The sequence below is a fragment of the Ambystoma mexicanum genome, chromosome 8 (genome assembly GCF_040938575.1).
Source record: "Ambystoma mexicanum isolate Mex_15411 chromosome 8, UKY_AmexF1_1, whole genome shotgun sequence".
Taxonomy (NCBI): Eukaryota; Metazoa; Chordata; class Amphibia; order Caudata; family Ambystomatidae; genus Ambystoma; species Ambystoma mexicanum.
The window spans coordinates 234,916,671-234,938,647 of NC_090929.1; the positions used below are offsets into that span (position 1 = coordinate 234,916,671).

At 42.0% G+C, this 21,977-nt stretch overlaps 1 protein-coding gene across 1 annotated transcript in view; it reads right to left on the reverse strand.

Annotated features, from left to right (window-relative positions):
• The window catches only part of NDUFA8 (NADH:ubiquinone oxidoreductase subunit A8), a 134,886-nt gene that overhangs the window by 89,821 nt on the left and 23,088 nt on the right, over window positions 1-21,977 (reverse strand). The window contains exon 2 of the mRNA XM_069609650.1: window positions 9,344-9,507. Within this exon, the coding sequence (XP_069465751.1) occupies window positions 9,344-9,507 (164 nt within the window). The remainder of the gene's footprint in view (window positions 1-9,343; window positions 9,508-21,977) is intronic.

Below are 21,977 nucleotides of genomic sequence, written 5' to 3' on the forward strand. Positions count from 1 at the left end.
ATCAGCATTATCTTCATTACAACACATGCAACCCACAAACTCCTCACACATTACTTTTAGAAAAGCACATCCTACAAATCTAAAACACAGCATTTCTAAAATTCCATGGCTGGCATGCACCTTTAACCTGCAAAATCTGCCAGCACATTATATCTAACTCATAGTACTTCACATAGTATTAACCATAAGACCTCTTCAACAAAAAATAATACATTATCCGTCCTTTGTAAAGGAGGGCTATCTCCATATCTTCTCTTCTTTAACATCAACACTCGCCATGTTTTCCTGCGTTTCAAGAGGCAAGGCTTCCATTCACCTTTCATTGTTGCGTGGAAATTGTCAGAAACAATTAGCTGAGTGAGACACTTTTCCAATACAGTTGACTTGCAATCCAAGCTCACCCGTTGGCCGTTACTGGACGCCCCAGGGAATGAGGCGGAGCGGCTTGATCTCTCGTGGGCAACAAATTGAACTGATGCATCTCCAGATAGCACAAGTCCACTCCAGAAGACAGCATGACACAGCGTCACGCCACGCACCCGCAATGCTGCAAGTCCTCCACAACGCAGGAGGCACTGACTCAGATTTCCTCCAGTCGCCGCCACGAAACGCTGTGCGTCTTCCTATACGCGATACGCATCCGATTGCTTCAGGATGCCGCCTGCAATCCGCTTGCAAATTCCTTACGTAGCTGGCCTAAGCTACGCTCGCCACAATCACATACGGAACGTTGGTTTCATAGTTCCTTTTCATCACCAACTCTCACCGTAACGTGGGTGACATCACCAGTCTTATCTTGCCATGGAGCAACGCTGAGCTCCGGCTAACCAACGGTCATTAAACAATGAGACCCCATCAAGGCACCACAACACTGTAAAATCTCAATTTTCCCAAAGTTCATTGTAAACAGCACTTCAGCTTCTTTATAGAGGGAGCTTCACCTAGGGAGCTTCAGTAAATGGGATGACAGTCCCCATCTTCTCCAACTGATTTCTCACTTCAAGGGCCCCTTATCTTGCCAGTTCTCTCAGACTGCAGACTTCTTAAGGGCATAGCTCCTTTCCTGAGCTTCCCTCAATGGCCCTGCTTCATTCTTCAGCCCCCCCTAGGACCCAGCTCTCCCTCTAACTTGTGGGCAGCTGATCCCTAAAGACAAAGGGGCTTTCATGCTTTCTTCCTGCTCCCCCTTCCTTAGCCCTAGGTGATGGGCCTTACTTGTCTTATGGGGGCAGTGCTGATCACCACTTTGTCCTTCTCTCTCCTGCACCCCCCGCAGCAGGCTCCAACTTCTTTTGCGCCGATACTTTAAAGACCGACTCGTCGCCAAATGCTGTAAAGTGACTTGCAGGCTTATCTTGGGTTACAACTTAGGTTTATTCCAGGCACTTAAGTTATAGTTACATTAAGACAAATACATCAGAGTATGGACTATATCAGCACTGGCCCCATCACCCAGGCAGGGGAGCTCCAACTGCCTGCCTCAGTATGGAACCCTCAGATAAACATTCCATCATTCACATAACACTCCAAGTGACAACACAGACTCACACCATGACAGCTGGGTGATGGGGCTTCTCCTCCCTTCCTTAACCCTGGGGGATGGGTCTGGTCTTACTTGTATTTTGGGGGCAGTGCTGACCACCACTTTGTCCTCCGCTCTCCTACACCCCCCAGCAGCAGGTCCCTTCAGACTTCAGCTTCTTTACCTTGTGCGTAGGTTCTTCTTTAAATCCCATTCTCGTCGCCAATGCTATGCAGTGACTCCCAGGGTTACTTGAATTAATTATTAGGTTTATTACAGGAACTTAAGACAGTTACATAAGGATAAATAAACGAGAGAATGTAATGAATCGGCACTGGCCCCATCACCCAGGCAGGGGAGCTCTAACTGCCTGCCTCAGTATGGAACCCTCAGATAAACATTCCATCATACACACAACAACACTCCAAATGACAACACAGACTCACAGCATGACAGACAGCCACTACATAACACATCTCCTTCCCTTACCAGACCCACACACACAGAAAGTCACTACACCACACTAAGAGCCGGCATGCAACGAGTCGTGGCAACTAGAGAGGTCCAGGCGAGGTAGCCCTGGCCAGCAACTGGAAGGAAAACAGCCAGGGTGGCAAAAGCAGAGGAAGGAAGGCAGACGCGGGGCAGCCGGAGCCGTGAGGGAGAATACGGAACTGCTAGGAGAAGGAGAACACCGAGCGTGGCAACAGAAGAGAATCTCTGCCACCCAAAGACACCAGAGACCACCGAGAGGATTCCCAAAGGTAGGGAAAGGGTCGGACCGGTGGCTGGGGCATTGAGTGAGCTGGAGAAGCTGAAAACCCACTCATAAATATCATGAAGAGCACAAAGAGATATAATTGGCATTATATTTGATACCACCTTTGTGAACCACACTAACAGAGCCCGAAGAGCACAAGGGGATGAAAGCAGCATTTCACAGAGTGACAAGAACTTTGTAAAGCAGATAAACCGATCCCAAAGATCACAGGATAACAAAGAGTACTCAAGCTGGTGCCAACATTAGGAAGACACCTATGTGGGATAGGGCCTTTCAGGAGAGTATACCAGCTCTGTCCAAGTGTACACCAAGTAAACAAGGGAAGGAAATCCCACAGAAGCGGAGCAACAGGGTTTGAGACCCGCGTGGAATTGTGAAGTCAAGTCTGGCAGGTTAGTGAACCAGACCTGATAAAAGACTGGAAAGGTGCAGAAGATGCATTTTGTTTAAACTAACAGAGGAAAAGGATTCCCCCAGAAGATTTGAGGAACTGTATTAAGTTTACCAGTGGTAGCAAGATTCAAGGAAGAGATTCTTCCCAGGAGTTTGAGGAACAGTTTTTTTTTGGTTGGTCTGAACAGACGAGCAAACATTTAACCATGTATTGTTTGCACAAGAACTGTGCCTTGGGGTCTACATGCAGAGTGGGAGGGGCCTCCATCTGGGTGAATAAGACATCCGGTTTTCGTTAGTTGAAAGTGTAAATTCAAACATGCAAATAAAAATATGTAGTGTGGATTACACTGTAGCAGGGCTCAAAATGTAAAATGTACACTCGCCACTAGCCATTGGCTCGTGATAATTGACTCTTGGCGAGTAAGACATGGTGTGCTATGTGCAGAACTGAGAGGGCAAGTGATTTTTCCTTTTTGGTCTGGCTAATAGCTTGCAACTAGAAACTTTACCCTCAGATTGTATATTCAGCTAGAATTAGAATAATTCCCTCAGATAAACATTCATTTGGATCATTTGGACCTGCAAAACATGTTTGACTAGCAGAAACATACGTATTGAAATAAAAATTCAATAAGCAGGAGCTAAGGGCAGCTCTTGGGTATCTGGGTATCCAGCAATAAACAGGGCCCAGGAGCTACCTCCTGGGGACAAGGATCTAGTACATAGCATTTGGCAAATCTAACTTTCATATAAAATAGAAACTTATCATTTTGTACATTATTTTTGACTCCTTATGCTTTAAATGTTTAGATGTGTTATAAAGTTTATTTCTAGACTGTGCCAAAAGCACAGAATTAAATTCAAATAGGTGTGTTTGTTTGGCATCCGTTGGCCTGGGGGGCCAAAAGTAGCTCTTGGTTTCAAGCTAACCAGGCTCTTCTAGGCACCAAGAAGGAGATAAAAAGCTCCCAGCTACCCTCCATTTTGAACACTGGTTTTCAGATTAGATCGTCAAAAAAAGGCATTATGACTATTTGTTTTTTGTTGCAGATTTTGATTGTTTGTAAAATGCCATCTTGCATAGTCATCGGCTGTCCAAACATTACACATACCAAAAAGCAAGCACCAGACTACACTTTTTCCCCCCAAAGGTATTCCGCAAAACAGAAAATAGGTATTCAACATGGATAGAAGTCACATACTAATGATGTATTACTACACAAAATAGGCAATAATTACTGCAGATGCATCCAACAGTAGACATAATTTACAAAGGCCTACATCAGACAAGGATTACTTGCTACTGGTGTTTGAACGCTTTTCAACATAAAGAAACATAAACCAATAAATATGGTATTGATAATTGTCATAAGACATAAGTAGGAGTTTTTCATGGTTGTCCCACTTTCTCACATCAATAAACATATGCTCCGTTAACGGAGGTCAGCGTACTGCGCGTTTAGTACTTTTTGCTGCCTAGGTTCATAGCGAAATGATGGCAAATCATAAGATTTTGAAATTCACTGCAACATAAGAAATCTATTATGCAGCAGTACAGCATACCCCTAAATTGTATGGAAGATACATTAAATGCTGAAAAAGGTGTCTGCTGCACTCATGTAGGATTATGCCAATACGTCTAAGCCACCCTGCAGTCCACACGTGTGATGCCAGACACTGTTTCTATGTGTATGGCAAGCTTCAGATTTGTTATTCGCCACTAGCTATTGCCAAATGATACTTCACTCATGTGTACGGTAACTGTGTTCATATAGAGCTATTCAAACAAGTGTCTTTAATGCTGGATAGTACAAGGTGTGAAATTGCTCCGAGCCATTTATCACTATGGTTTAGCCTAGGAGTACCTGGATGGCTCAGACTACCCAAATTGCTTTTAATATTATTCACACTGTTCATTAAATAATTAGAACCCAGATGGGAGATTCCCATTATCTCTTGTGTGGGTATTTCCCCCCCCCCCACCCAATCTGATTGGATCATTCTTACTGCATTTTGCGATGTGACATTTCAGCACATTTTACTGTGAAGGGTTAGTGAGGTTGAAAAGGATTGGGGTGGAAAATATGAGTTGTGCAATGGGGTTAGGGAGGGTGATGGTTGGCAGAGCGCCCACAAAAGGTGGTAACTGCTGAGGAACGCACCAGGCAGCCAGAGGGAGGAAATACTCCTATTTGGGATTCCAGGCATGCTTAACTTTACACAGGTGCATTGGTTAATGCCAGCGATTAAACATGTCCTCCTTCCAATTTATGTATTCAAGGTTGCTGTATGCTTCTTAGGCACTAGCAAGTAGTCCAGTATCCATCTCCTCTTTCAATTAAAAAAATAAATTGCTCTCAACACAAGGTCAGATAGACACTGTCCGATTAGCCCCAAGGGTGTGCACGATTGTCTACACAAGTTGAATTTTTGGCCAGTTTAACCACCTATGCCTAATCTACAGCTCCCTTAAGGGTAAACCTTTCTTGAATTCCATACAACATTGAGGAAGGTGTGGGTCGACTGAGCAAAATAACTCCAATAACTACTAAACAAGCACATTATTTTTATCAGATTTATAAAAGTAGCTTTAGTCAAATGGAGATCACAATAAAATGTTAATGAAAAAGTTGCATCTGTTTAGAACAACGGCAACCAGTAATGAAATCCCAATCAATCATAATAACATGCCAGTGGTGTATAAATGATATTTCCCTCAAAGTACCTTTCAACAAAACCATCTGTATTAAGAATCTGACCTTACAAACTGCTATTTGTCACTGCAGTCAAGTAAAAATGCACACAGTGGCTTGCTGTTCTCATTGCGGATTACACAATAGCTATAAGGAGGAACATGTTCTTGCATTTAAGACAGACAGCAAGGATTTCAATTCAACTATGCAGCTCCAACTCTGTCATGGATGGTTCGATTAAGATTTCTCAAGAAAGACCTCCAGAATAAAAACGACTTTCTAACTAGTATTAGCATAGTAATTAGTATTAGCACACAGAGATCCTTCTTGACCTCCTCTCAACCAATCAAAACTACTGGTATTGAATGCATTCAGAACATTCTGAGGTCTGAAGCAGGCTGGTAAACAACAATGCAATTTCCAGGCAAGCCTTTTTTCAACAATAAACAACCTCTCTGGGGAGGGGGGGGGGCTTTTTTGCAGCAACATCCTATTTAACAAATGGAAGAGAAAGCTAAAACATTGGAAAATGATTTAACTTTCTTATAGAGAAACCGTTTACTTTTACACAACACCTAATGCATGCTCATATTAAACCTGCTCCAGTTCAACCAGTTATAATGCTTAACTTATGAAGACAACCAGGTTATTTAAATAGAACAAAATAAAACCACATTTAAAAAAAGGAGAGGTTCTCTCTGGAGTTTTAAATTCGACAAGGAATCTATTGTTGAGCATATGTCGATTGATTCCATTTTTTTCCCTTTTAATGAATCTTATCTTACGTTTTGAGACTTGTATATTGGCGAACCTCGCGGGTCCGAAACTTCCAACTTGAGATAATCTAATTAGTCGATGGATCACCCCAAGTTCGAAAGCCCTGATGGCAATATATCATAACATGTGCCCATATGAGCCATGTCACAACATCAGTGCATAACTTAGACAAGCGTCTTCTGTATGCAATGCATTGATGCGTCGCCATGAAATCGCAAGACAACTATGCACTCAATAAAAATCAACAAACCCTTTCTCCTTGACAACATTATAGTTTCTCCTGCCTTTGTGTCTGTCAATTTTATCTCTGGCCTTCAAGACTACTTTGTGCCCCCGTTCATCTAGTACTGTGACGCGCACAACACAAAAAGGTACTTCCAATTACTCTTCTGTATATGTTCTTCGTGTTTCCATCATGCATAATTTACAAATGAGTTTTCAAAACCAGATAAACAAAGTGCTTTTAAATTAGTACATTATTTCAAACATAAATCTAAATATTTCTTCCTTTTTCCAACAGTTTTTGAACTCCATTTACAATCCTCAGACATTATGGTCGTATTCAGGGGTCATGTATAAACCGGAATAGACGGATGAGGAAATGATTGAGAGGGAAAACCAGTAAAAACATTTTGAAATTACTGAAAGCGGAGTCGTTGAAGATCCATATCTGAGTTTAATGGAATACCTTTCCCACTTAAGAGTATATATGCCTGCAATGTCAATCGATGCCAACTGCGGTAGAAAACACATGTTGCTACAAAAACTCTGGCTGCTTGGCCTACATATCCTAAAATGAACCTCCACTACTAAGCGTAACCTAGCAAAGGGACTTCAGGGCAGCTTGCGTCATACAGAATTATGATGGTGCTTATGCACACGCATTCCATCAATCCATTTTTACTCAACAAACCTTACTCTATTACCTTATAAATTAGTTTACAATGCTAAGGTGATTCTATCACTATATTTCTATTAACAAATGTATTCTAGTTAGATTATGGTCAACAAACCAATCTTGTTTTTTAATGAGTCTTCAACTTTCTTTGTAGCAGTTACAACCTGCTACAAAAATACTCTTTCCGATTATTCAATTCCCTGGAAATATAATGTTGCACATTTTATTTTCTAACTATTTGACGCTGAACTCTCCGTCACTACATGTTTTGGATTTCCGATCGGTGCCTACTTTTTTGCCACGTTATGTGCTTTAAATACGATTTCATAAAATCCATTGAAATTCTGCACTCAAGGAATTGATAGCTAAAGACAGGCATGTGGGCATTGCTAGGGTCATGCAAGAGCAGTTCCCATACATAAAGTATCAATTTGATGTACAGCATGTGTCCCAATCAATATGCTGCGTGTCCTAATCAATATGCTGCGTGCCAACATGGACCTCTAAGTAACGAGCTGGAGCATAGAAGTGGCGGTGGCTGGGTCCTCTGCTCTCACAGACCTTCAAAAACACACTGTGCGGCAAAGTGCTCACCAAACATTTGAGGGGCCTCACTGAATTTTGCAACACCAGGGATTTGGAGGTTTTCCATAGAATGTGTCTGAAGTACAGCCCAAAAGGTAGCATTTTGGCATAGACGGTATGGAGGCCCTTACAAAGCTGGCGGTACTTGGTCACAATGAGAACATTGTTAGGCAACAATCCATGTGGTATGCTACGTTACAAAATATTCAGTTACATAAATATAATGGAATGGGTGGCTAAGCATGTATTAGAGCAGATGCACTTTGACGTCATGAAAGATCTCACTTTGACTGTATTGGCTATGGAAACGCATGGCTTGACAACTGAATACGTTGCCAGTGCACAGTCTATGCTGAAGAAAGTTGCAAAAGTAGAGCCTCCAAAGTTCAACATTGTGTCGAAACTAACAGCCAGATTCAAGTTAAGTGGTATGTTCGATAAAAATTATTCCTTTGTCTATTTTTTCATGATAGTTTTTTTTATATATTTTAAAATGGCATCTCTGCTTATTTTCCTAAAATTACAAAAATATGGTATTTGAACATATGAATTTTAAAGTTTAGATTGTCCATTCTCTGTCTCCCATATTTTCTGTCTCCCCACCATTATGAATGTGTTTGTATCCCTTTTTTCTGTTCTTTATCGTGTGCCTCTCGCCATCTAAATATCTTTTTATCATTTCACAATTTTCTCTTCTTACTGCATTTTCTCACGGTCTAAATCTATCTATATTATTCTATACTTTAATCTCTCTTCCGTCTCATTCCGTCGTCTTTCTTCCCATCACACAATGAATCTTTCTCTCCATTTGCCTATATATGTGTCCATTTTTATTCTATCAACATATCTCAACCTCTTCAACCCCCATTTCTCAAAATTCATCTCTTAAATCTTTTCTATTCATGCTTATTTTATACTCTTTCCGTATATTTGTTCATTTATCCTTATAGATGCACATCTCATAATTTCACACCCTCTCTTTATATATCTCTTTCAATGTATTTCTCCAAACCTTGTTTATATTTAACTGTATTATCTGCTATGTAATTGCTTTCATCCTTTGCTCCTTTTCTCTCATCTATTCCTTCCCATCCACCTGTTACTCATTACATACTTCTAGGTTTATGTCTGTTGATATTTATTTGTGTTTGCCTGATTTTTGCTTTTGTAGTTCCCTTTTTTCCACTCCAACGCAGACTAATGTAGTTCTATTCCTTCCTCTATCTGTGGCCTTATCTTTTTTTTCTCACTTTGTTCATGATTCGGTCTATTTTCTATCTGTTTGTTTCACTCTATCACTTTGTGTTAATCTCTCTTGCATTTTATCCATTTATCACCAATTCAAACAGGGTTTTTGTCCAATATCTTTTTTTACTCTATCTTTCTAACAGTTTGACCCTGAATCCATTTCTCTATAATTTGAATTATTTATCCCTATAGATATCGTTATCTGAAACCAATTGTATCCATTTAGCTCTGCATTACAGGGATTTTACAAACATGTGCTAATAGTCTTCTAGACGTTGGGAGGGGTAATTCATGCTTTAATGATGCTTCCCCAACTCATGACTCTGCATCGGCATGGGCCATAACTTGGTGGCGGTTCATCATCTGGCGATAAGGACTCCCTTCCTCAGTCTATAAGGCTATAATATTTACCATCAGTAAACCAAGTTAAACTAAGTAAGTACCTGAAGAAATCCAGAGCACATTCGTTGACTTTGGCCCCTTCCTTCAAGCATTTTCTCGGGTCCTTCTCCTCCCAGCGGCACAGCATGAATTCTTTGTTGGGCTTGTCACATTGTGAGCCATAATGATGGGCAGCACCTTTTAAAACAGCTGAACTGACTTTAACCTGCAAATTTAAGGGGGTGGGGGGGGGAGGAGGAAACAAGGATAGGGTTTATATGTAAGGCACTACAACATATATATATGGTCTGAAAGGTGAGTTTTACAGTGCAGCGAGGACACACTCATTGCTGTGGGACATTACCCCACTCTCAACAGCAAAAGTGAAGACATTGGGTAACATGGGGTTAACACCCTATCATCTAATGCAAAGGGATTTACAAAAGGGAGGCCTACAAGTCAGCCATGCAGATCATGAAATTCACAGAATAAAAACAAAATAAATAATGAACAGCAAACATCACAAGTGATCAACCGATCTGCCAATACCTGCTGAATGATGTTTATCTAGCAGAAACCAAGAACAAAAGGTTATATTGGTAAAGCGACAAACTCCCACCACAGAGCATGCATGTGGACAACTTTAAAATCAAATTATATGCCCCCCAACACGGATGTCATCTCTTAAAACATTACACTGGTGAAAGTGAAACCATACGGCTGAGATATTGTAAATATTGCCCTTTAATGCAAACATGGGACTTTCAATAGACTGGTCTGTATCTTCACCCATGAAGCACAAGGATAGAAGAAACAGGGTGAGAACTCCAATTTGACAAAAAACTATCCTCTGCAAACCAAGGAATTGAGCTGCTCCATATTAACACCAATATTTGGCAATGTTACATTGTAGACAAATGACGACCAGGTCAGATTAGTAGAGATGTATTTGAGGTTAGAGACATGTGCAAACGTAAGGGTTCTATATTGGTAGTCCAGGAGCCAGAGGATCCTCGGCCAGAACAAAGAAACAATATTTGCACAAGGAACACGATTTCAAGACTCAAGTGGTGAAGACTGTTTTTCACTAAGGTCTTTGGATGGAGAAGGGTCTAGACACAATGTATTTGCAGCCATTGTAGAACTATTGGACACAGGTAATCCAGGAAATATTTTAATGTTTTCTTCACTTTTGAGCTCAGCAGTGTGGAAGAAATACTCTGCTGCAAATTATGTCGAATACATTTAAAATCTATCACCTGGACCGGGATTACATGTGGATTTTTTCAATTAACCAGCCCGCCTTTTTACATACAGCACGGTCAGTGGGGAAGACTTGCATTGGATTAACCAGTCATCTAAGTGAAGGTGAATGTTGATCCATTAGGAGGGTAGAACAGCCTCATACGGGCCCAGGAGCTTTGTAAAGGCTCTTGGGCAGTCTTTAATTTAAAAAGGAGTACTTGGAGCTGGAAATGTTCCTTTTTACACAGCGAATCTCAGGAATTCTTATGTTTCTTGTGCAATGAATATGGAAGTATTCATCCCTTACATTTATTGGTACCATATACTCCTCTCTCTAAAGCATGCAGATTGTTTGAAGCAATTATATCCTGAAGTTCTGGGTTGAACAAAAAGGTTCATTTAGTTCAGATCAGCGAAATGTCAAAAAATCCAATAAAGGGGTTTTCATTACAAAAAGGATTAAATAGAATCCAACCCCGATACAGGGTTAATTGCTCCTTTCAGTAGGAGTAGTTTTGTACACCTACCAAGGCAGCCGCCTTATGCTGTTTTTGGTGAATGCAAGTATTCATTCATCAACAGTGTGGGATGGATGCAACCTATTGGTGTTCCTGGAGAAAGACCTCCATTGCTCACTGGTATTTGATCATGAAATAAGGAAGACTGAATTTTCCCTCCTAATCCGAACACTGTTTAACCTCTGTTGAGGACAAAGAGGGACGCTGGTAGTCAGGAAGGTTGATGTTTCGAAAGAGCTCTGGTGCTTAAATAAACAGTTGCCATCTACCCAAACCTTTTAGCATGCTGGCTATGGGTCCTTCAAAATATTAATTGTAGGGCATGGAAGAGGGGTGTTCTTCCAGGACTGTTTGGTAGATTGGGGCATTATAGGAAATCACAAGCTTGAATCTTCAAGCTCACTTCATTAATTCTCCAAGATCCGATGGCCCCAAAAAGGGGAGAAACTGAAGGGAAGCTTCTTTGAAGCATCTAAACAGAATCAGCTCAGTCAAAACGGTCTCCTGACAACTACGGTGGATTCAGATCCCAGGGCTGTCGCTTTCACAGAACGAGAGGTAGTGACCAACAGAATCTGATCTTGTTACTCCATCACTGCTAGTTTAAAATCAGACCAGAGGTGGCAGCCAGTCCTCTGGTGGTTTGCGCTCCGCAGACCTTCAGGAACATCGTTCCTGGCCACGTCAGCACATTCTGAAATGCAGAGTATGATCCACCTTGACAGGGTCTGTTTGATCACAGCCCTGACACCAGCATAACCAACAACAAAGCCGGTTATCTTTCCTGGTCTTTTTTGCCCGAGAAAGGTAGTAACAGCCCACACTGGGTCTAGATGATGGAATCCTTTGGCCTTGGAAGGATGAGGCGGGAGAAAAAATAACCCCCACCCCCCAAAAGAAAACAACGAAAAGAAAATGGACAAAAAAAAATAATAATAATCGTTATTTAAAAATCAGGAAGGTGGGTCTGTTCGGAGAGATTGAAATCTGAGACCACCATCGGCAGGGTTCTCTTCAAAACTGAAATGGCAGAAAAATGCCCCTTCAGATTGCCAATCGGATGGACCGTTTGTGCAAAAGAGAGCACAAAATCCATACGTATATCACATACAGGAATGATTGAGGTTTGATGACATCCTCCACCTTTTGACATTCCGGAGTGGTTACAACAAAACCATCCGTCTCCTGAATAAGGTTGCTTATATTTACTGGCTTGAATTAGGGGCCCATTGTGACGACCAAAACATATGTTGAGTTATAGCAAATAATACAACAAACAAATAGCGTCCTGCTTAACACTTACTGCAATCATCAAGAAGTTTTGAAATGTATGTAAATATATAGGTTCTAAGTGGACAAAGTACCCCAAGTGTGGAATATGGACATGTAGAGGGACAGTCTGTAAATTGCTGATAAATATATATTTTTTTACAAGATTCGGTATTGTTTAAATGTGTGTAGATGTTCTGATCTCATTTCGCCCATGTTCATTTTTTGTGGTTTCATTATATTTAGCCTGAAGGACGTGTGGCAGTAAGGCAGTCAGTATTTTGAAATACTAGTAGAATGCATCAAGCGCAAATAGGCTGGAACTCGTTCTTGCTATTGAAGGACATGGACCATCTTGGAGATTTTTGCCACTCAATCCACGGGCGAAAAAGCAGTGCTCAGCAAAAGTGTCCAACACCACTCTAATCAACTGAACTGGGACCATGAAACTGGACACTCCGGATGTTCAGGGAGAAGCCCAAGCTTTGCAACAGGCTAAAGGTGCCTATGCTTGTCCAATGTCGCCACTTAGTCCAAGCCAGTCAAACAGATAGGGAAAGACACAGATGAAGACATGGATGACTTCCCTTCTGAGGTGAGCCGCTACCACTGCCAGCAGCTTGAAGACCACAGGTGCAGAATGTCAGGACCTTCAATTGGTAGCAGCAGTGCTCCACTGTAAATCTCAGGTACTTTTGAACCGGATTGTCTCTTGTGAATGGGAACATGGAAGTAGGCGCATTGGCGATCTAAGGAGACAAGATAATCCTGCAGGTCGAGAGCTTGAAGGATCTGGGCTAGAGAGGCCATCCTGAACTTGTCTTTGTGCAAGTACAAGTCCAGGAGCCGTAGATCCAAGATTGGGCTAAAGCCCCTGTCCTCCTTTGGCACCAGAAAATCCATTGGGGGTTGTGGGGGGTAACAGGAAAATACATGGTGGCACCTCTGTAAGGCCCAGGCATTGGAATTGGTAAGAATCCATTACTTTACAAACTGGGAAATCCTGCCCCCCCCCACAAGAGATGGTTGGTGGAAATTGGACTCATAGGGGGTTTCACATCAGGAGCTGCTGAGGGAACAGTGAGGCTGATAACTCTCCCTTACCAACACCTCTGCCCGGCACCTGTTGGGATGGCGCTGCATTCATTTGCCAGAGGGAGCTTGACCTCTGCCCATGTGGGTGAAAGGGTACAAACTCCTGCCTCTGCCTGTGGATGGGGTGTCACAGGATGTTGTTGCTAGACTGCTAGGCCCATAGCCATCTTCTGGAGGAATTAATCAGCCTTCATCCTGAACAGATTGATGCCATCCAAATGGTAGGTCTAGCAGTTTGGCTTGGCCATCTGGGGTGAAACCAGATGTCCTTAGCCATGAAGATCTCTGCAACACCCCTCCCCTAAGCACGATTCTAGCCACACATTCGGCAAATTCCAGGCCCGATTGGATGATGTGAAGCCTACATGGCATCTTTTCCTGGGACCTCAAAGTCATCCCTTGTGTGTTCGGCTGCGTCCGAAATTAAGGACCAAAGAACAAAAGAAGAATTTGGCCAAGCCACAGAATGCACTGAGGCCTAGGCTGCTGGAGCCAAAAAGAGTCCTTCCTCAGGCAGTAAGTCTTTTGCTCTCCCAATCCCTGTACCAAGATGTGAAAGGAGTCTTCAAGTTTAAAGCCCAAGGACATTGAAGTATTCGGCAAGACATGAAAATGAGAAGCAAAGACATTCAAACGAAGCGGTGGTGCTAAAGCGAGCAGAGTGGATGAAAAATAAAGGAACCAAGGTCCTGGGGCACGAGGCAGAGCTTCTATATGTACCGACTGGCAGTCCTGAATTATGCCTGCCACGTAAAGGCGTTGGGCGGAGCAGACGCAGAGCCACGCTGCACCCCATGGAGGTACAAAAGGTTTTTGAAGAGCAGCTGCACTGGGAGATAGGCCATTAGAAATGTACTACCTGGAAAGACTTCTTTACATCATTGCTTGAATTAAACACAAACCTGCCATCATGTACACAAAGGGGTATGAATCAAACGGAAAACTGGATATTCAGGATCAACCTACTTTTTGCTCAAATATACAATTTCTTCTCATGAATCGCAAATGTCTTTTCCCACGAACCGCTTATAGACAAAAAAGAAATAGTATTTAAACTTTTTTGATCATATAAGCTAAATAAAAACGTTACCCTGCGACACTGTCGTCTTTACAACTGCTACATTGCTAGTGTATAATTGGTTAACAAATGCTACTTAATTGTTTTCGTTTGGTCACAACTCAAACTGAGGCAATTTACTGTGCTCTGGTCACCGTCTGCAGCTCATGGCATAAAGAACAAAGTGAGAGCCAGACAGGACTGTTTATACACAACGTCAAGTGCTCCTACCCTACTTTAATGTGTCCAGGAAGTAATCAATCAACTAGGTCAGACCAGTAACCCAAGCAGTTTCCAAGGATCATCTATTTTACATGAATATACAAAATAACACCCAAAAAACAAATGTCTTGTGCACATTTCTAAAACACTGGTTTGTATTTGTATGCGCAATTTCATGACGGGATTGGCTGGCTGTGTGTGTTGCATAGAAAAACAGATAAATATCTCCGGCTGCTTAAAAAGAAGGCATTACTACCCAAGACAATGGTAGCCCCTTCATTGACAAATAAAAAAACTGTATACTGCTAAACTGATAGTGATAACCCTAAATATGTCAATGCACCCGTTATTCATTTGTGATGAGAAAAAAAAAAAAAGGAGCATTAACTTCCATCTGGCTTGGAATGAAGGTAGTTTTCACTGATGTCCTAAATTCAATGGAAACATGGCAGGCGCAAGGCCAGTTCGCAGGAAGGGAACTTCAACTCTTCCATTCAGTTTGCTGAAACAATGGCAGCCGAATGAGTTAAGAAAACAAACTAATAGCTTGAATGGTTGTGCATGGAGCAAAATGTGCACTCATCGCTAGCCTAGTGATATTTGAATCTTGGCAAGTAAAAAATGGTGTACTGCTGCATGTATAGAATTGAGGTGGCAAGTGAATTTTTGTATGCCTGGCTAGTAGCTTGCAACTTTTGCCCCTGGCTGTCTTCAGCATCCAATTTAACGAGAACCCACAAAAGAACTAGATTCAGCTTCCTACTCTTTGAGTTCAAAGGCACATAACCACCACCTAAGCAACAACTCCACGGCCCCAATGCTGTTCCGAGGTTTACAAGAAGTTCTTATTGTGGAGAACTAGTAAGGAAGATGGTATGTTTCCTGGATTGTGAAACCGACATTTCCACTGCAAAATGCCAACTGTGCTAGGGAAAGGTTGGCTGAGGGGGAACAGTAAATGGGATGTGCTGGGTCAGGGAGGAAGGAGGTGTGGTGGGGGTGATTAGCAGGGGTTTGGGTTGTCCCTGAATAATGGCCAAGTCGGCCATAGGAAGGGGCGACAGTGCATGGAGGGAAGGTGGGTAGGGCAGTGAGCAAGAGAGATCCATTTTGGAACTCCCTTTGCGCAAATGGTCTATCCAAGAAGTATTGTAATGGAAAGAACTCATAACTAAAAACGATACCCCCAATTCACAACGCAAATCATCATGAATAAAGTCTCAAGTTTTGAGCGGGTTGCATGAAAAAATAAAAGAACCATTCCCGTCTTGTGGCACTACTTTTCAAATAGATTCAAATATCTATTAAGAGGCTGGGGGTAGACCCTTTGTGAGATGCTTGAAACTCACAGTGCCACTTCCCTGGAAAGCCTAGACATTCAATTTTGAAGCCACGAGGCACAGACACCAAAGTGAGTCCAACTGCAACTTCACACTTAAAGGGGGATATGGTTTTAAATGGTAGAATTCATGGTTCCCAAGTGGACATCTTGCTGAGCTGAGAAAACCATTCTCATACCAACAATAGGCAGCAAGTACGATAACTGCTGTATTTAGTGACCACCCAAAAAAAGGAGTATTCAGAGGGAAGGCAAACAGCAAGGTCTGTGGTCGAGAGAAAAAGAAAGACAGACAAGAAAGAGTACTGCCCATGTCCTTAGGTCTGGAATCAATGAGCAACAGCAGGTCAGCAATATATGTTCCAGTGTGGCGGCAAATTAATCAAGTTGGGGGTGACTGATCTTGGCAGTGATCCGTTGGAAAGTTTCCTGAATCAGAAGAAACAATACAGTTTGGAAAGACTCAGCTCAGATAATCTACTTGTTTATTACTCTTCATTGGAAGATGAGCCACCAGAACAGGCATCCAGCTGTTCTCTGCTAGCCTGCAACTCATCAGTGCCAGTGAGGCTAGGGGCCATGAAGTTGCACCTGCATGTCGAACCAGATGAGCTTTTTTAGGCCCTTTGTGCTTTCTGACCAACAACGTGTTGACTTTTTACTTGACCAGGGAAAGAATCCAAGCCATTGGACTGCCATTTATTCACTCCGATTGGAAGAGTGATTTGCTTCGACAACCATCAGATTTGGGCTGTCAGGTCATTTAATGTTGTCCCCACTCAGACACGATGGCTTTGGATGTAAGAATCATCGGCTCTGGAGGATGGAGGCTGTCCCCCTTCTGGACATATGCTGGGTTCACTTGCCACTGATATTGCCTTCCTCATGATAGGAGTTATTGGGATGTGGTAATTGTAGTCCTGCAACAATGGAGACCAATGCCTCAGGAAAACATGCAGAAGAAGCTTGATGTGAAGACTATGCCAATGTATCCATTGTGCAGGTTGCCATATGCAACCCTCCCCCCTCCCCCCGCCTTTACTGCAGACTAAGTGGGCATCTAATGTGATGGTGCGGTGATGGATTCCAAATGGTGCATATGGGCGATGTGAAACGTAGGAGAGACAGTGTGAAAGCAACCCAAGTGTCAAGAAAACCGATCGGCTGCTCGTGAGCTAAATTCACGCTACAATCAATAAAATAAAGAGAAGATACGGGCAGGAGACTGCCCAGAGCATTCCTGTGTTCTTTGGGATAATTAGGTGGCCCAGAGGATGTTGTGGCTGTAGGTACAATGAACGTCTCTGTGCATGCAATACCTCTACAACACCAGTACTTCGATCTGAAGTTGATTGTGAGGTAAACGCCAACATCTTCCTGTATACACTGGAATATAACGTGCCATCGATACACAACTAACAAACAATGGCAGTTTCAATAATAAAGAAATACACAAACACAGTAATGGTGATTTAAAACCCCTTCAGAGAGCTTTGTTTGCATTTTCAAATAAATGGGTGGCACGCGAGGCACACACTCCTATTTTCATGAATACACAAACAGTATCGGGAGGCAAGTGGCACCAATTGCGAAACTTCTAAAAACCCAAGTGTTTCAATAAATACGAGCTTGCCCACCAATTTTGAACAGACTTGGACCCACAAACAACAATAGTCAATATTCTTTAAAAAGAATAAAAATAGTAAAAAAAACAAAACAAATACCTAGACTGAAAATATGACAGCATGCATTAAATTTGCTTAACAATTTACAAAATGTTCTTTGCAGTCTCATTTCCAAGCTCCTTATCACAGAGTGGGAAAGTACTGGTAGATGTTAAACTGCAGCATTGTTTTATTTGGTCTCTCCTGCACACAAAACATGAATCCCTACACTTACAAACGCAGGATCTAATGACAGCTGCAGTCCAACAAAAAGAATAGGGGCCCACTGAAAGACCTGCCACGGGGCTTTTGGCTTGCTAGTGCAGGCTGGTGGCTATGGAAGCCATTTGGGCTGGAGAAGATTCCTCCTTCTGGATCAGCTTGCTCTCTGTTCAGATGCCGGCACTGCTGGGGTTTGACGGCTCACAGACTGGGGCGAAGGGCTTCTGGGGAAGCTCTTTTCCAGTTTCTCCCACTCTTCATTCTGACCTGTGCTAAGCTTCTTTCATGCCTTTGGGTTACTGTCTTTTAGTTCACAGGTACATGGGCAAAGACTAGTTACCACCTGGACCCCTTTGGAAGGTAGAGTCCTGGAGGTCATCCTATTTTGAGGCTGAAGAGGGTGCGCATGCAACAGCTTCTGGGGTACTGAAAGATTACAAATCCGAGACACCTTTTAAAAGAGAGACTATAAGCAAACAGGCAGGTGCTTTTCAAGTTACAGAAAAACTGAGGATCCAGATGATTCAAACCCACCAGGATGCCCAATACTATTGTGCATAGATTCAATTTTGGAACCTGTGTCTAAATGTGCTGATGTACATTTAGGAACATTTTTCCGAGCTCCACAGTCATGTGTACTGGATACGACAGAAGCAATTAGATCACTTGAAGTTCTCGATTTTGATCCCAATAATTAGCTCTTGGTTGGCCTTAACATTGTGTTGCTTTAAATTAGGATTCCACAGGCTAGCTCACTGCCCATTTTGGGAACATTATATCTAAAACGTGAAGACGTTCCACCCAATTCATGGCCCCAATTTTTTTTTTTCGTTTTCTGAATATATTGTATCGTCAAATACATGTCATGGCCATGGGAGTAATGGTAGCCTAAAGTGCGTCAAATCTTTGTGGAAAGACTGGAAGAAAACAATCTATTCCAATGAATCGGTTTAAAAAGCTAAGATCATAATATGTACATTCTATATAGATGTACAGGCAAGTTCAAAATAAGATGTAGTATGCTTCATTCACTGGTTTAATATCAAGATATAGATCTTAAGTTCACCTCTACTATAAGCGATTCACAGTGGTCTTAAACATTATTTATGTTGATGCCATAGAGAAAACATGTGTAAAAGCTTACCATAAACCCACGGACAGGAGCTCCCTTTTGACTCTGTAGTAGTTTACACTCTAAACAGATGAGCGACAACTTGCCTTTTTGAACGCTTTTATGCATGAAAATAAAATGTTCAGTGAAGCAAGCCTTTCAGGTTGAAGAAAATGTTTTATGTAATGAGCTAAATGGGAGAGGCTACCCGATTTATCTGGTAAAGAGATCTGCTTATAACATAGAGGCCTTATTAGAATAGGCACCCAAAGAAAGATTTGAATTAAGATGGTTTGTGTGAACACATACAAATTTGTCAAATCAAGTGAAAAAGAATTAAATGTGAAATTGAAACATTTTGGAACAAGGGAAAGACCAATTGAGCTTCCTTGTTTTCGTTATAAATGAAGTCAAATCTAAAGGATCGGATTATAAAGAATGGTGCAAAACTTAAGTTGCACCAATGACTGTCACAATTATGGGGCATGTTGACATTAGTAGTCCAGGTTACTTATGGCCAGTGCACTTGCTTTAAGCAGAATCAAAAATGTCAGGACATGCCTTTTGGTTTAGCGTTTCCTCCGAGACAAACTTTCTTTACCAAATGTAAATCTAGTATGGTGGTGTACGATATGGTGCCCCTGTCAGGTAATACCCACTTTTGCTGAAAGGCAAATTTCACTGAATTTATTTGTGTTGCTTTATTTTACCACAAACATGCATAAGTTGGGGTAGGGTATATAAAAAGAGGGAGTGGGGAGTCTCCCCCCCCCCCAATGTTTGTGGTAAAAAGCGGCAAACATCCAAAAAAATTCATGTATCCTATTACACATAGGAAAGACTCAAAGGAAACTAAACACATTTTTAAAAAAAAAACGAGTAATGAACATAAAAGTTGTAGAGAGACAATTGTTACAGAATTTCATTCATCATAATATGAATACATTACAAATGGAGCGTGCTATATCAAATTATTAAACTAGCGAACAAGAGGAACAGGTTGGCCCTGATAAGCAAGGAACAAGATTTAACATTTCTTATGCAGAGTCATGCAAGGGGTCTTAATGGAGTATTGAGCAGCAAAGAATTGGGCAAACCCCATTACTTTGGAATGGATAGGAGAATACATGTTCTTGAAACATTTTAATTATGTTTGTTGTATTGTAACAGGTTTTTGATCAAGGGTAATTTTGGCTAGGGAACCAATAATACTGTATGGATGTATAGAGCTGCACAGTATCTATACTTTATGAGAAATGGTTTTGAAAACGTGTTATTACAGAGACTGCAGTACGTAGTGGGGTGATCTGTAATTAAGCTATAATAAAAACACACGATTGCCAGAGATTTGAGTGGCTCCTCTGTATTCCTTGAAAGGCTGTGCTGAGAACGTGTCCAGTCCCACAAGGAAAGAACCTTGATGTGCTATGCGCGTGTAGTGATGCACAGCACAGAAGTATTAACTTAGAATCCCCAGTTCACGCAACGTGCACTTCATGGACTATGTTTTTGTGTCTAACAACAACCCTGTAGTCATTGATATGGGTATTCAATCTCGTGAGGAGAGTGATCACTTCCCTATTATTCCATTATTAGATCTGATGTTTCCCACCTATGGTGTCTGTTACACTGGGTCCACTAGGGTTAAAAGAGCTGGGACTGGATCAGCTGGAATTCTACATCTATTGAAGCTGCACTTGTCACCACCCAAAGGGTTTTTTACCCAAATGTTCCCGCCATCACACAGTGGGTTGATGTGGCGGCAGGTCTTATGGTAATTAAACAATTTGGGGGACTGATTGCTGAGTGTTCCAACAACCAATAAGGGGCTCAATCGGAGAGCAGTTGAGTCCTCTTCATCGCACAGACATTTTCATGATAAGGCCATCTGCGACAAAAACAGATCTGTGCATAAAGAATTGTGGTCACTACTTAAACAAGTGGCCGATCCTGGAGTTCTAGCGCTCCGAAGGAGGAAGCTTAAAACGTCTTACATCAAGTGGCTCTGATTTCATAAGATCACAAAAGAATGTAAAAAAATGGCATCAATTGGTACGGACTATCATTCGTAACGAAACAATACAAATCTGGGAGATAGTAAATGGACAAGGTACTTCTAACTTTGATCTCAATGGAGTACAAGAACCTGAATGGATAGCCTATCTCTCAATAACTCTGGGACATTCTATGCAGAATGTGCCTATTGTCCCTAGGGATCTGGACATTTGAGAAAAGTGTACAGGAGGTTGCAGAAGTTATTGGGAAGTATATCTTACAGAGCCCCGGGACAGATGGGCTTTGCAATCTCGTTCTAAAGGCAGATGTTGCCCTGTGGGCAAGGGTTCTGCATCAGCTTTTTAGCTGTATTGCTGTTACTCATGTGGTTCCCTGCTCCTGGCAGTATAGCATCTTGTTCCTGTGTACAAGAAGGGTGATCAAACTGATCCTCGCAATAATCTTCCGGCCGTGCTGGATGCCTCGTCCAAAGCATTTGCACGGATTCTACTGGCCAAGCTGACTGTATGGGCAGAAGAGAATAACATCATACCCTGGAATCAGACTGGCTTCAGGAAGGGATGCTCTACATCAGTTAACAGCTTAGCACTCTCCACTATAGCTGGAGGGCTGGGGGATTCCACTGGGTCTACTAACGACTGCATTGCTCCATACCAATACACGTGTCAAAATAAGGATTGAGGGAGAGGGTGGGACCTCTGCCTGGATTTCAACGGAAGTGGGTTTGAAGCAGGGCTGTCTTCTGGCCCAGATCCTTTTTAATCTCCATCTTTCTGACATGGGTCTTGCACTGGTGCACCCTAGAGCTCTCCTGCCAAAGCTAGGCGATATGGTCACAATATGGATGGGTTATGCGGACAACATTGTCGTTGTGGCCTCCAATGCTCCCTGGACAACCTCAACTCCTATTCAGTTCTGAATTCCCTATGGGTAAACAT